The 16,857-nt window shown below is 44.0% G+C and overlaps 1 protein-coding gene across 1 annotated transcript in view; it reads right to left on the bottom strand.

The window, feature by feature from the left end:
• DDX10 (DEAD-box helicase 10) overlaps positions 1-16,857 on the bottom strand; it is a 171,311-nt gene that overhangs the window by 63,904 nt on the left and 90,550 nt on the right. The window contains 1 exon segment of the mRNA XM_082220403.1: positions 2,330-2,443. Within this exon segment, the coding sequence (XP_082076529.1) occupies positions 2,330-2,443 (114 nt within the window).

Raw genomic sequence — 16,857 nt, 5'->3', positions numbered from 1 at the left:
TATTTAAAGGCAACAACTGTGTAACTCAAAATCTTACACAGAACCGAAAAGAGCTGCTTCAAGGAAAAGCAAGCACCCTAAGCTAACATTTGAAATTAAGTGAAAAGAAAGATAGAGGGCAGCAGCAAGGCGTTTGGGATCCAAATAAAAGGATTTTGCAGCGTGGAAGGATGGCAAAGTGGCACAGCAGGATGATGAGCTTCTTGGAATTATTGGAAATGGGGAGTTAGTGTGTTTGGAGAATCAAAAGTCTCAAGGTCTGCTGCATGGAGAGAGAGCGGGGAAGGAAGAACCAATGGATGTGAAATGGTGAATGCAAGGTCTCAGGCACATTGGAACGATAGGATTATAGACCTGGAAGAGTCATTGAAGAGTCATTATAGACCTGGAAGAGCCCTCTCCTCAGTGCAGGATCTGCAATGCAGCATGAACTGAGCTGGCACGCAGAAATGCACACATGGGCCTAAGATTTCTCATAATGTACTTCCTAAGCACCTACAACAACTAGGTGCTGCATACTGTATGTGTTGTCTAAAGTATGTGTTGAGTTATACAAGTATTATACAAACTGATATTGTCAAATGCAGAGGCTTCTGCAAAGGCCACCCTTGTGTCTTTAAAGTCTTGTTTTCATATTTCTCTCCCTCTGAGATCAGCTCAGAATATATCACCAAAGCCCATATTGCTACTTCACATTCTGAACGCAGCGCCGCATCCAACACGATCATTCCTCACACAAATTCATAAAAACCACTCTTAATACATCGACCTAATTATAGAAACTGACAGTTCAGCATCCATGGCTGCCACAGAAACACATTATAGGGCTTCCTAAAAAGAAGGGAAAAAACCATGGCAACTTTTTATCAAGCTACTATACTCACTTATCCATCGTCTGCAGTTTCAAATTAGCCTTTGAAACAGCAATGCGCTGTATTTATTTTAAGAAGCAAAGCATTACGACTTCAGCTTAATCAGAGCGTTTGTCGTAGCCTTCTGTGCAGCCAAACTAAATGCTTCGTTTTCAGGCAAGAAATCATGGGCCACTGTAATCTGCTTGCGATGCATTTCCATAGAAATTCAGTACCACAAACATGGCCACAGTGATAATCATCGGTCAGTGTAGTCTCAAAGACTGCATTTGGCCTATTGTGCCCTTGAGACTATAGAAGGGGGTCAAAAGCTGTTGCATGAAGGAAGGGAGAGGTGGGTCTCTGTTCCAAACCATACTGTAAAAAGGTAAAGGGACCCCTGACCATTAGGTCCAGTCGTGACCGACTCTGGGGTTGCAGTGCTCATCTTGCTTTATTGCCTGAGGGAGCCGGCGTACAGCTTCCGAGTCATGTGGCCAGCATGACTAAGCTGCTTCTGGCGAACCAGAGCAGCGCAAGGAAATGCCGTTTACCTTCCCGCAGGAGCGGTACCTATTTATCTACTTGCACTTTGACCTGCTTTCGAACTGCTAGGTTGGCAGGAGCAGGGACCGAGCAACGGGAGCTCACCCCGTCACGGGGATTCGAACCGCCAACCTTCTGATCGGCAAGTACTAGGCTCTGTGGTTTAACCCACAGCGCTACCCGCATCCCTAAACCATACTGTAAATAACCACTATTTCACTGGTAAGGAGCATGTGCAAATTCAGCAGCACCTACCTGCAACCTAGCAACACTTCCTCTTTCCTTCCACCCTACAAGTTACTGTACAGTCACATTAGATTGCAGAAGGAATTGAAACTGACAATTGTCACCATCTGCTATGGAAAAAGCCCACCAGTATTTCTTCCTCTCAGTTTTATTGTGGTTTTGCAGACCCCCGAAAAGCACATTCCTGGTAATTAGCATTTTGCAAATCACACATCTAAGTGCCTGATAATGAAGACTAGGAGATAATTTTTATATTTTCAGTGAAAACACAGTGGTGCTCAGGCTTATGAAGAACAATGGATATTTTTTGCTAAATTGATAGTTTTCAAAACCGTGATGAACTCTGGGGTTCCTCTTGGGAACTTATTTGGGGTGTGTTCAACAAGAGTAAGATCACTAATGACAAATATATCTGAAAAAGAGCCTGACAACCATTATCCATCTTCCCTACAGTGTGCAGGGAGTACTAGTTGAATTCTAATCGGCCAGGACAGTATCAACTGAATATGACAAAAATCCTTTGCAAGGTCTCAGTATTCCAAAGCCACTTCATAATTTATTGGCACACACCCCAATGTGGGAAGTGTGTGCCAAAATTTTAAAATTTGAAAGCTTGTGTTCTAGGCCTAACACTAACACACACACACAAACCTCAGGATAAGCCAGCCAGTTTTCTTAGATCTTACCTCTCCATCTTCAGTAAACACAATTTTTGTGTTTACTTTAAATTTTCTCTTCAATACTTTTTTAGCTTCCTTTGTTTTAGTTATTTTCTTCTTCGGCTTTGAATTCGATGTACTCTATAAAAGAAGAGCAGAAGAAAGACAGCATGGTTAACTTTTAGCAAAGAGGGATTCCAGTAAAAGGATGAAAATATGCCACTGCCACCAACCAAAAGGCACATCTGTGCTACAAAGAGCACACGTGTTGTTGTTGTATTAATTAATTTATTAAATTTTTATACCACCCTTCATCCAAAGATCACACAGTGGTTCACAACATAAAAATACAAGTTGAGAACACAAAATGCATAATAAGACAAAAAGAAACACAAACCAATAACCGCCCTCCCACAAATACATTTAGAAACTGCAGCAAAAATAAGTCTAAATCACCTCACATTTATTCCCACCGGCTGATGCCCAACCCATAAAACAAGAAGCTACATTGCTTTCAGAAGACGCTCATGCTCAGCCTTTAGTGAACCTTGTTGGGGAAAAGGAATTCTGAATATATCTTCAGATGCTGCATTTAACATAAAATAATTAATACGTAAACCAAGAATCGATTGCCATGTCTTATATGTTTGGGTTTGGGATTTCACAACTGGACACAGCTTCCAAAGGTGTTGAAGACTGCCTGATGTGCAGACATCCAAATCACCTTCAGAGTAAAGTTTTATAACTTTGTCAAGCAGCCCTCTGTTGCCAAAAGAACCCCTCTAAGACACTACAGAGGCAGTGAAAAACTGACTCCACATTCAAGTAGCAGCTCCACTACTGAAATGTGAAGAAAAGTTTGTGATATGGGACACCTGTATTGCCTGGAAATTGTCCGCTCTTTTAAAGTTTCTTACAAACGTAATACATAATATTCAAAGTAAAACTGAGAAGAAGAAAGACGAAGAAGAATTTAGCACTCCAAGGTACCAAACAAACTTAGCTCAGGTATCTTACATACCAAGCCCTTTTTTGCTGGAATCATTTGAAATAGATGCATAGCATGCCCCCAGGCCAAGAGCAATGAAATTAAACTAGGAGAGAAAATTGTCCTTATTTCCTGTTCTATTGCTTCCATCTTAGTAAGCAAGAAATGGATGTCGTTAAGTGTGCTCTCCACAATGATTTCCATCCAGAATAAGGGGCAAAGAGAAATGAAGGCATGAATATACATTTCCTTGTGGGCTTTAATGAAAATTACATAGTCAATCATATCTTGCCCTCTGGAATCCAATTTTTAACCTGCCACTTTCAATAACTACCTCTAACATTAGGAAAACAGGCAGCCAGAGGCAATTCGGCAGGGAGGGCTTAAAACTGATTCAGATTTCATCCAGGTCTCCAGCAATGGCAATATTGATTCCATTTTGAACATTTTGGAAGAGACTCTGCTGCCTTCCAGAAACAGGTGAGCAGGGAGCCATGGGCTTATTTCAACTGTTCCAGGACCATTTCAGCATCTACTGCACTTTATATCCTTGAATTCTGGTGCTGCAGGAGACTCTTGAGAGTCCCATGGACTGCAAGAAGATCAAACCTATCCATTCTGAAGGAAATCAGCCCTGAGTGCTCACTGGAAGGACAGATCCTGAAGCTGAGGCTCCAATACTTTGGCCACCTCATGAGAAGAGAAGACTCCCTGGAAAAGACCCTGATGTTGGGAAAGATGGAGGGCACAAGGAGAAGGGGACGACAGAGGACGAAATGGTTGGACAGTGTTCTCGAAGCTACCAGCATGAGTTTGACCAAACTGCGGGAGGCAGTGGAAGACAGGAGTGCCTGGCGTGCTCTGGTCCATGAAGAGACGGACACGACTAAACGACTAAACAACAAGAACAGAGTCCTGCTGTGTTGGATGAGTTTCACTTGGTAAGGCTTGAGGATGTGGACAAGGTGCTTCGATTGGTTAGGACAACCACTTGCGCTCTTGCCCCTCATGGTTGAAAAAAACTTGCAGGGAGGGGACAGCTGGCTGGGCCAGGGAGGTGATCAACGCCTCCTTAAAAGAGGCGGTGGTTCCTACCTGTTTGAGGGAGGCAGGGGAAAAGAAATCCTCCATGGACTCAAAAAACTTAAGTAACTACTGGCCAGTTGCTCATCTCCCCTTCTTGGGCAAGGTTCTTGGGTGGGTGGTTATGGACCAGACCTGGGTGCTCTCGGAGGAAACGGATTCTCCAAGATCCATTTCAATTGGGGTTTAGGCTCGGTTTTGGCACAGAAACTGCTTTGGTCACCCTGTATGATGACCTTCATCAAGAGAGAGACAGGGGAAATATATCCCTGTTAATTCTCCTCAACCACTCAGCAGCTTTTGATACCATCAACCATGGTATCCTTCTGGAGCAGCTTTCTGAGTTTGGGGTTGGTGGCACTACTTTGTTGTGGTTCCGGTCCTACTTGGATTACCACTCGCAGAGGGTGATGCTTGGGGAGTCTTTTTCAGCCTTCAGGGTTCAATTTTATCCCTTATGCCAGAGGTTTTCAACCTTTTTGGGTCCACAGTTCCCTTGTGAAGCTCAGGAGCCCAGTTACGGTATTTTTCGCCCCATAGGACGCACCGGCCCATAGGACGCACCAGGTTTTTTTGGGGGGAAATAAAGGGGGGGAAATTATTTTTTTCCCCAGGCGCTTGTGGGACCGGCAGCGGGGAGAAGCGCTCTTCTCCCCGCCGCCAGCCTTCAGACAAGGTCCGGGGACAGCAGGAAGACACGCTGCGCTTCCCCACTGTCCCCGGAGCTTGTGGGGCTGGCGGCGGGGTCTCCCCGCGGTCAGCCTCCAAACCACATCGGGAGACAGCGGGATGGGGCTGGCGCTGGGGCTCTCCTGAAGCCTGGAGAGCAAGAGGGGTCGGTGCGCACCGACCCCTCTCGCTCTCCGGGCTTCAGCGAAAGCCTGCATTCGCCCCATAGGATGCACATACATTTCCCCTTCATTTTTTTTTTTTTGGGGGGGGAGTGCGTCCTATAGGGCAAAAAATACGGTATGTCACCCCTTGTCTGCAGAGCTGGCAGCTCCTAATCCCATTTTGAACCCCCTCCCTTGTGGAGTGTTTCTCCCCTCTCCCTGAGAGTCCTTTCGGCTGCCGCCCCTGGTTTCTGAGCTGCCCTCCCCCTGCCCCCAAGAGAAGTGCCTTCCCACACTGCTCCACAGGGGCCTGGGAAGTACCCCCTGGCCAGCCCCAGATGCACCATTTTCCTGGTAAGCTTGTAGCCAGGGCTGCTGCAACAAGCAGCTCTGCAAACCTTTGGGAGGCAGAGATGCAAGAGGGCATCAGAGGAAGGGAGGGAAGGAGAGTGAGAGGGACAGGGGCCATTGTTGCTTGCGGCACCCCTAACCATCATTCAAGGCGCCCTAGAGTGCCATGGCACACTGGTTGAAAACCACTGCCTTATGCTATTTAACATCTACATGAAACTGCCGAGTGGTTTCATCTAGAGTTTTGGAGTACAATGTCAGCAATATGCTGATGACACACAGCTCTACTTTTCCTTTACATCTGCAGGTGAGGCAGTGGATGTGCTAGACCGATGTTTTACCTTGGTAATGGTTCTTTCATCTGCTCCACACTTACACAGAACAGCCTCTGTGAGGGATAATACTGCAGAAAAATCTGTTTTGGGGTCTGTGTTTCCAGTACTTGTGACGTAAAAGAGGCTGGGAGAAAAAATATGAAGTAGCTGTTTGGATGTTTCATCTTCTTTTTCTTTCTTTTTTTAAAGAGTTGTGCCTCCAGTTAAAAGAAGAAAAGCGTTTACCAAGGGCAGGTATGCGCTTTGATGCTGAACTAAGAACATTATTTTGCTGACATTAACAAAATGTTTCTTCCTGCCCCACACCACTCAGAAACCTTTGCTTTCGAAGTTGTGGAAAGTACTTTTGATGAAGGAAAGGGCAACATTCTATGATGAGATGAAAAGCTGCAAGCTATATGTAGTGCCAATTAATGCTGACAAGTTCATTTCCACTCGCAAAATGAGCGGAACTGTGATACACACACACACACACACGGCATGCAGAAGAATTCGCCTGAAGATGTGAAGGTTCACAGTGGGGGAAGACAACAGGGGTAACTCCAGCAAGTGCCGCTCCCCTAGGCCCTCATAGATATCCCACACACCCTTGGCCCCCAATCTCCCCCACTGTGGTTCAGAAGGTACATAATCTTACATAGTAGGCAAGATCTTAGGTCTCAAGAGGTTTCATGGAGCAGGCGCCCCCCAAGGATAAGGGGAGAACTGCATGATGCAACCAGGAAAGCTAGGTGAAAGTGAGTATGGATGGTGGCATGCGGATGAAATACATGGGAGGACATTGCCAAGAAGGGTTTAATTGAATAGTTTGAATTGTTGTACAACTGCTATTAGTTTGACAAAGGCGGCCTGCTAGGTTTTTAGTTTATTACACTGTGGAGCTGACAAATGCAAATTGTGAATTATGAAAAACAACAGGCAGGGGAAATAATTATCTATACAGTCCCAAATGCAAATGTATGCCTTTTTGAATTAAGTTACATTGAAGTAAGCAGAGCTGCTAACATTTCGGCTTGCGTATGTGCCAGACTGGTATTAAAGCACACCTGAATGGTGTCACATCATTAATTCAGAAAAAGCGCACTACTTCACACTTCCTCATTATCCTTCTTCCAGAGACCGTAGAATGGCATACCTGGAAATGGAGATTCTGAGAGAATTTGATTTCTCAAATAAATGCAAGAGCAAAACAGGGGTGTTGTTGCAGAAGACAAAACTTCTCCAGCCCAAACAAGCAAGAAGTTGCTAATTTTAAAGAGCTCCAGTGCCAGATGGCGATTGCAATCGCCAACCTGGTCTCCCCAGGTGTTCTGGACTACAACTCTCATCAGCCCCTGTCAGCACGCTGCCCGTGATTTTCAGTTTTGAGCTTTGTCATGGAAGGAAGATGGGACAGGAACATGAGCAAAGCAATGCCCATGCATTGAGAGGGTTTCCATATTTTGTATCCCAACATGCCTTCGCTTCCTCCTCTACCAAACCAACCTATGCCACAGACTCCAGGTTCTCTAAAAATCTGAACCTTGGAAGCAAGATAGAGTACGCTAAATAAAGAGACGAAGTAACGAGATGCAAATGTGCATAATTTATGACGGCACAATTTGAGTTTCCTTGGCACGGAGTACACACAGCCTTGGGTACAGCTGGCAATAAAAGGTCTTTTAGTCAAGGGCTTTATTGTGAGATTTCATAGCATGTAACTATGCAATTAACTTTGTCACTGTGGCATTTAATGGACTCTTTAAGCAAAGAATATATCAGCGTATTAGCTGATTTGGTAAAATAATTGACATAAAATTGCTTTGTAAGCAGTCTAAATCTTCCACATAAGGTAAAAGGGAAATATGCAGTTAGCCTTCGATTTGATTGCCCTGGGAATTCTGCACGAAGGATCTTAAGAGTGTATTTACTTTGGTTAACATATACATGCTGAGCATATTTATGCAGAAAACAATCTTCTGTTTCACCGAGACGCTTTGTTAGTCCTGGAAAGGCTGAGCAGCAGTTTTGTTTCACCCGCATTTAGAGATGCTTGTTTCTTAAAACTGAGGGTGGGTGTCTCTTAAAAATAACTGCTTTCTGAAAGCCAAAGCGAGAAGTGCTTTGGCAATGTGTGGACAATTCCCCCCACCCACGAAAAAACCATGGTAGGCTCAAACTTGATTGGTTCCTTCATGTCCTCTTAATCTGCAGGGAATCTATAGCCCTCCAGATTTGTCTGAAATCCAAGAGAGCTGCTACTGGCCTGTGTAGATGATACTATTTCTAAGAGAGGCTCAGTGGAAACTGGGCAGGCTCAGGCTGCACACAGCCTATAAGAAAGCACTGTGCAGTTATTTGTATATATGCAGATGACGCATTGTCTCCAGGACTGATTACCATGCATGCACTGGGAAGTATATTTGCACAGAGCAGAGCTTTCCAAACTTTTCGTGTCGGTGACACACTTTTTAGACTTGCATCGTTTCACGACACAGTTTTACTAGCAAACCAGAGATTAAACTAACCCCTTTCCAGCGTTCACGCAACACACCTACACACTGCAGCCGACACACTTAACGTGTCGCAACACACAGTTTGGAAAGCTCCGGCATAGGGGGCTAGCAGAGGGTGACATTGGGGGCTGCACTGCTCATCTGACTTCCCTCTGGCTGAGTCGCTGCTGCATAGTAAGAAACAGAATGGGACAGACAAGGTGGTTGCAAAGTTGACACTGTGCAAACGCATCAGCAGATACAACTAACTGGGTGCTCCTACCAGCACGTTCATCTTACTCCACCCTCTCAATGTCCCAATATGTAGCAGCAACTCAGGTAGAGGAAGGTTAGGTGAGCAGCACAGCCCCAGCACACTATCCAATACTGACAGCAACCTGAATTGATAGACCTCAACCATCATAAGCAGTTTGTGCCTATTTGATACAGACAGTGAACAAGACAGAATCTAAAACACACACTTTAACCCTGGCTTGTTTGAACTAACTAGACTGTAAACCAACCAGAGCTCCCCAAGTTCAGATGCATCAAGGTCCCCTGGTGCACAAGGGAAGAGAAGTGGTAGTGTCCAAACCACGTGTGTATAACACTAAGCTGTGATTAAGTGGTATGTCCAAACCAAGCAAATGGGATGAAGTTTAATAATAATATAAAAGTTCCCGTCAAACGTGAAAAAAGTAATTTCTCTTGAATTTAATAAGCCACCGCAGTTAATTAACTGCATCCTCCTGCTGTCTACCTCTAAGAGCAGCCTTTAACACAGCCAATTCCAATTTGACCTTAAAATTACATTAATCATCTTCAAGTTTCTGAGCTAGGCTATGATATTGATTCGAATGGTAATGGGACAAGAAGCTTTCAAAAATATTAAGTGAAAATTTCTTTTGAGGAAAGAGCATAATCTGGAAGGCAATCGTTTGTAATTAGCCACACACAATTCAAGAATATGATCCATGTCACCCAGCTGTCACATGGAGGATGGAGAAAGCTTGCTTTCTCCTCTTCTGGAGGGCAGCGCCCGTACCAATGGATTCAAGTTACAAGAAAGGAGATTCTGATTTAATATCAGGAAAAACATTCTGACAGTAAGAGATGTTTGACAGAGGAACAGACTCCATCAGAAGGTGGTGGACTCTCCTTGGAGGTTTTTAAGCAACAGTTGGATGACCATCTGTCATGGATGCTTTAGCTGAGATTCCTGCATGACCCTTGAGGTCCCTTTCCAACTCTAATTTCTATACAAAGAAATCTCACTTCCCATCACTGACATGCAGCCCCTGACAAATTACCCCCTCGGCAGATAAAAGGTTGTCCATTTTTGAGTAGCCCTTGCAATAATGCAAGCTTTCCGAAATCTTTGTCATAATAATCAGATCATGGATGAGGGAGATTTTATTCTGGGCCGACCTGGCATTTAACAGCAGCAGTAAACAGGCCCAAGGGCTGGCTGATAGGACAACCACAATTCCCCAAGTTAGAGGAGGGGTTAGCACACGGCGCAGTCACTAACTGCCTGTGTCGTGTGCCCCTTGCCTAATCTGCCCCACCTCCCACACCATACCTCCCCCTACCCAGAACCACTGTAATTGGGTCTCCCCCTGCTATCCCCCACCCTCTCCTCCCAGGCACATCCCACAAAGTGCCCTTACAACCCAGTTAAAAATAGTTAAAACGCTAAAAAATAAAAGGAATGTCTTTCGTTCCAGAATGGTTATACTGCACAGAAATCATCATCCACTCACACAGCTAGTCAGGCTGTCGAGCATGTCAGAAGTGACAAAAATATGGAGTGGGGGGAGACTTGAAGGAAGCTAAGGAGGGAAGACCTGAGCATTGCTGTCTGCAACCAAGATATGAAGAGAAGGAATCTTCATGCAGAAAATTCTGCATAGGAAGACGATAATGAGAAATGTGGATACTTTTGAGTTTGGTTTTTGAAATAAGCTGGTTTTACACATTTTTATCATTTTGGTTTTGTCAGCTGCTAAGAGAGGAACAAAAGGCATTAAATGAAAACAAATAAAAGCACAAGGAGCCGTGCCAGGAGGCGGGCGGGCGGGGGGGGGGGAGTTCAAAAGGCATCCTCCAAAACCTTTTCACGATTTAATAGCAATCTGCCCATCATCCTGACAGGTGGGAAATGTGTTGAAGAAGAGCTACTGATCAAGAAACACCAGTCCAAAGAACAATCTTGTAGCATGAGTATTTGAATCCTGGCCTTTGGCATTACCCTATCATTTCGTCAATAACTTTCATTGCTAAAATGCTTAGCTAGTGGGAAAAAGAAAATGAGCAATAAAACTCATGCAGTAATACTAGCTCTGCTGTTGTAATGTTCTATAAAGCCTTAGGAACATCTACTCAGCTTTTCACTGTGGCCTCTTAAAGCAAGCAAACTGCTGTCCTATGTCAAGCATTTAAATCAAGCACTTAACCTTGAAAGCTCAATTTACTTTACCTACCTGAGCATTATTCAATTAGAGGGGTAACATTTAATATTTAAGAATTCTCATTTCTTGCCCTGCCGCAGATACACTACACAAAATGAATTTCCTATTATTATGGATATGAAATCTCAATGCATTTCAGCTTCACAGCAGAAGCTTGTAAAAAATAAATATTTCAAAACAAAAACTGAGGGCTATTTCATATATTTTCTGTTCTCCTGAGATTACTACCAATTAAATATACAAGCTTACTACCCCAATTCAGAAGTTTCAAGATGTGGAAGTAACTTGTATTTTGAAGATTCTTCATCAAGTACATACAATTTAAATGAAAGTTTCACAGGGCAAAAACTGAAGTACAAGTTCAAGGAAATAAATCAGATATAAAACTTCTAAAGGCACCTGAATATATAGACACTGCAAGATTACTTTTTCATAATTACCTCTTTCACATTATCAATTTACTTAAAGTTCCCGGGTTATTGCTACTTTCAGCTATTTTATCCCCATTTCTTAAAAGCAAAAGATATCTCCATTGTCCCCCAGGCTCATTCCACCGAGCGCAAAGAAGTTATTTTGGAACAATCTATGCCCATATGTGAACAGAAGGCCAGTCAGATATGACAACACTGTCATGATAAAGAGCCCAGTGTCTCTAAAGAAATCACAACTATGTTCCCATTTGGTTATGGGTATTGTTATTCTCTACTGTTATCAAAAAAAGGAATATAATTAAAAAGTTTGAAGCAAAGTGTGTGTGTGTGTGTGTGTGTGTGTGTGTGTAGGGGGAGGAGAAACAGCCATCTGTACAGACCTCCTAGGACTGTACTGCTTCAGAATTCAGATGTGAGTGTACCTGCTTGAAAGCTCCCCAATGGATATAGGAACATAAGAAACTGCCTTATATTAAGTCAGAACATTGGTCCGTCTAGCTCAGTTCTGCCTACACCTTGGATAGCCAACAGAGTGCCCTCCATATGTTTTTGGACTACTACCATCCTCAACTCTAGCCAGCAAGGTATGCTGGGACAGGCCATCCAAAAACATCTGGAGGTCTCCACTAGGGCTGGATAATATACTGCTATATCGTCCCAAACTGGTTTGAAGTCCATATTGTGATATCAGTTTCATAGTTCTTGACCTGGCAATATATCGCAAATCATGGTGTGTGTTAGGGCTGGGTGATATATCATCCAAAACTGGTTTCATTACATATCATGATACTGGGTTCATAATTTTTGACCTGGCAATATATTGTGAATCATTATGTGTCTCTGTGTGTGCTAGGCAAAAATCATAATGTGGGGAAAACCATGAAGCCAGCCAATACCTCAACATAGCTCCATCCTTATTTCAAACATTGTAATATATCAGTAATGTTTAGCTGGTGATATATCACAATGTTGAAAAGCAGCTATCGCCCAGCCCTGGGCACCACATTAGCTATCCCTGGTCTACACTGGCAGGCAGTAGCTGTCCAGTGTTTGAGAAGGGAGTTTCTATTAGCTATACCTGTAGATGCCAGGGATTCAACATGGAACCATCTACCTGAAAAAATATACTGCTGCATGCAAAATATAACTGAGCTATAGCCTTTCACACCCCAATGGCTTCACATAGGAAGCAGCACATCACAGAGAAGTTTACACTCAACCCTTTCTGCCTCACATGCTAGTACAGTCATACCTCGGAAGCCAAACGCCTTGCGAGTCAAACGTTTTGGCTCCCGAACGCCACAAACCCGGAATTGAGTGTTGAGGTTTGCGAACGTTCTTTGGAAGCCAAACGTGCAGCCAATCTGAAGCCGCGCCTTGCTTGTCGAAAGCACTTCCGGAACAGATTTTTTTCGGCTTCCAAGGTACGACTGTATTCTAAAAGAAGGGAGCTTTTCACACAGCAGAGAATCCCCACTGCAGGGATGGTGAACCTGTACCCTCTCCAGCCACTGTTGGACTACAAAGCCAACAATTCCTTGCCATTAGCTATACTGGCTGCGGCTTATGGGAGTTGGGAGTCCAACAAATTCCACCTGCAGGGTCACAGGTTTCCTATTGCTGCTCTATAGGATTGAGGGTCGGGGCTAAATTTCACTTTTTGGTGTGAATTAATCAGGCAGATGCTGGGCAGAAAATCCTGTCTTATGATCCAAGTAACAAACTCAAGTGTATAGCTGTTTCCCACACAAAGAGATGTACACACACACACACACACACACACTTCAATATTCATTCAACTGCAGTTTCACACTCTTTCATTAAAAACCAGATGAATAGGCAGCAAGTTCAAAACCCTGAGAAAATTAACACACTGATCTTTTTCTCATTTCAAGCGAGTTATCCTAGCATGTTAAAGCTGCCATAAGCAGATCCAGAGGAATGCGTTTTTACAGAAATTCCTGTTTGTTCAACACAATGCTAAACAATTGTGATAATTTGAAAACATCTGTAAGTGTCAACGCCACTGTTTCAGCAAATGCTTCAGAAGGAATCGGTTGTGTGCAGCAGATATAAGTGCTAGATTTATTTTTTTTAAATCCATCTTCAAGGCAATTTGGCAAAGTTCTGAAAAACCATACCCTTGGAAATCAGGATGAGGATTTCCACAATGTATTATTGAAGCAAAAATCAAGCAAATGATAAATTGCTATGTTATCCAAACAATGAAAGCAGTATTAAAGAGTGGAGGTAAAAACAGGGTGGCACAAACATTTTGCATTAGGACTTAAGACAGATAAGGAATGAGCTTTTCTAAAGTGCGGGACGAGGGTTTAAGACTCTACTATCAGTTCAATAGGGACGCAGGTGGCGCTTTGGGTTAAACCACAGAGCCTAGGAATTGCCAATCAGAAGGTTGGCAGTTCGAATCCCTGCAACGGGGTGAGCTCCTGTTGCTCGGTCCCTGCTCTTGCCAACCTAGCAGTTCGAAAGCACATCAAAGTGCAAGTAGATAAATAGGTACCGCTCCGGTGGGAAGGTAAACGGCGTTTCCGTGTGTTGCGCTGGTGCTGGCTCGCAGCGGCTTAGTCATGCTGGCCGCATGATCCAGAAGCTGTACACTGGCTCCCCCAGCCAATAAAGCAAGATGAGCGCCACAACCCCAGAGTCGGCCACAACTGGACCTAATGGTCAGGGGTCCCTTTACCTTTAACTATCAGCTCAATACCAGGATAGGCAGGATGAGTGTGTAGGCAGGAAGGTGAGTGTTTGCAGGAATGAAAAGGAGCTGAGGAATGAGTTGTGCAGAGATTGAACGAACCAGGCAGAAGTGCCCACAATTTATTTTCTGTCTTTGGGGTTGGAGCTGCACCTCAACATATCTCCTTGTTCTTTCCCATAACTTGCAAAACGAGAAAGATACAAAACAGCAAAATGTTTTGCAATGAATTATGCAAAGCAACATAAATCATGCAGAAGAACATGATAGCAGCCCTGCTGGATCAGACCAAAGTCCCACCTAGTCCAACATCCTGTTCTCCCGGTGGCCAACCAGATGCCAGCAGGAATCCTGCAAGCAGGACCCGAGTGCAACAGTGCTCTGCCTCCACTTGGCATTCCCAGCAATTGGGAATACATATCTGCATAATTTTTGTTGTTGTTTAGTCGTGTCCAACTCTTCGTGACCCCATGGACCAGAGCACGCCATGCACTCCTGTCTTCCACTGCCTCTCACAGTTTGGTCAAACTCATGCTGGTAGCTTCGAGAACACTGTCCAACTATCTCGTCCTCTGTCGTCCCCTTCTCCTTGTGCCCTCCATCTTTCCCAACATCCGGGTCTTTTCCAGGGAGTCTTCTCTTCTCATGAGGTGGCTAAAGTATTGGAGCCTCAGCTTCAGGATATGTCCTTCCAGTGAGCACTCAGGGCTGATTTCCTTAAGAATGGATAGGTTTGATCTTCTTGCAGCCCATGGGACTCTCAAGAGTCTCCTCCAGCACCATAATTCAAAAGCATCAATTCTTCGGCAATCAGCCTTCTTTATGGTCCAGCTCTCACTTCCATACATCACTACTGGGAAAACCATAGCTTTGACTATACAGACCTTTGTTGGCAAGGTGATGTCTCTTAGCCCCATTTTAAAATGCTGCAGAATTCGCACTGCCTGTGTACGCAAGCTTCACTGCAGATTACAAATAACCCTGTGTAAATCCTTTATTTTTAAAATATATTTTTACTACTTTTAAGGATATGCCGTTCTTAGCTGTTGCTTTTCCTGAAAGGTTAGAGGTTTTCATTCAAGCGATATGAAATAACTCTTCCTCCAGAACTATTCCCTTGCCTCTGCTCTAGTTTTCATTTGCAATTCTCACTTCTCTGAAACAATATTTTAAAGTGTTATGCAATCATTTGAATTCATTGCACAGCACCATTCCAACAATATTCTCAACCCACCCACAAAAAACCTAACCCCAGTTGCAAATGAGGTTTTATATTTTTAAACATCTAATAAATTTTTCATAGCCTATATGAAGTTTTTTTTGTTCGTATTTTGTTTGTTCTGGTTTCTCTTATTCCTCCTAGGCTTTCGGTTTTCATATATCATTTACTAAGGGTGCATATATCATGTCCTAAGACCACAGTCCTATACACATTTAATGGGAGGAAGTCCCATTGATCTCTGTGGCAACGAAGATTAATTCTGAGTAAACATGTATAGGATTGCACTGGTTAAACCAGTTTACTTCTAAACAATCACTCTCACACAGACCCATTCAGTCCAACTTTGGGTTTTGGGAGTAAGACAGCCTTGGTCATCTTATAAGCTGGCCTAAGCCAGAAACTGGAGAGGTGGGACATGATCCCTTGGTCCTGCTGCACCTCTGATAAGTACATGGTACCATCTGACAAAGGCATCCTTCTGAATCACCTGCCAGGGATAGGTTTAGAATCTTAGAATAATAGAATCACAGAATCAGAATTGTAGAGTTGGAAGGGACCCAAGGATCATCCAGGTCCAGCGCCGAGGGCCTTCTGGCGGTTCCCTCGCTGCAAGAAGCCAAGTTACAGGGAACCAGGCAGAGGGCCTTCTCGGTAGTGGCACCCGCCCTGTGGAACACCCTCCCACCAGATGTCAAAGAGAAGAACAACTACCAGACTTTTAGAAGACATCTTAAGGCAGCCCTGTTTAGGGAAGCTTTGAATGTTTAACAGACCACTGTATTTCAATATTTTGTTGGAAGCCGCCCAGAGTGCCCAGCTGGGCAGGGTATAAATAAAGAGACTGCTATCTACTCACATAGTTAAAAACTGGCAATGAACTACCCCCTTTTGGGGGGGTTCCTTCCTTTAGAAAGAAAAACCCTGCTTTTTGGGGTCCATGTCAAAGTTGTTGTTGAGTTGTTTTTAGGAGGGTTTGGGTCAAAAGCCCCGTTTTTGAGTGGGGTGCAGTGTGAAAATGTTGAGCAGGAGCCAAAGTTGTACAGCTTCTTTGTGGGGAACCAGTAGTGATCTACCACCACAGACATTCACTGATCTAACGGTAGATCACAATCTACCTTTTAGACGTGCCAGGTGTACTACAAACGCTTGTGATACAGGAATCTCAACTAAAGCATCATTGACACGTGGCCATCCAACCACTGCTTTAAAAGTGCCAAGGAATGAGAGTCCACCACTTTCCAAAGCAGTTCACTTTGTTGTTGAACAGCTCTTGCCATCAGAAACTTCTTCCTGATGTTTAGTCACTTCCTCCTCTGGGAAGCGGCAGGAATCATTCTGTACACTGCACCTTCCACAACAACCTCAGTGTGTTCTGAGGTCTGCAACTGTTGTCCTTGCTTTTCTGGACAATAATCTGTGTCTAGGGTAAGGGCATGGAATCAATTTTGCAGCTCCAGCAACACAGCATGGCTCCTGACAGTCCTGCTTCTGTGCCTCACGTTCCTCCAAGAATTTGCCTCTTGCACTGGGCAACCTTCTGGTCAGAACCTTGGTGTTTTGCAGGGATGCATCCTGCCCCACTACATTGACCCTCTGGTACAAATCATCTGCATATTTGGGGTACATTGTCATCCATATTCTAATGATA

This window comes from Podarcis vaucheri, assembly GCF_965113315.1.
Source record: "Podarcis vaucheri genome assembly, chromosome: 4".
NCBI lineage: Eukaryota > Metazoa > Chordata > Lepidosauria > Squamata > Lacertidae > Podarcis > Podarcis vaucheri.
Note: the sequence above shows the minus strand (reverse complement) of the source record. Positions and strands in the feature narration are given on the sequence as shown.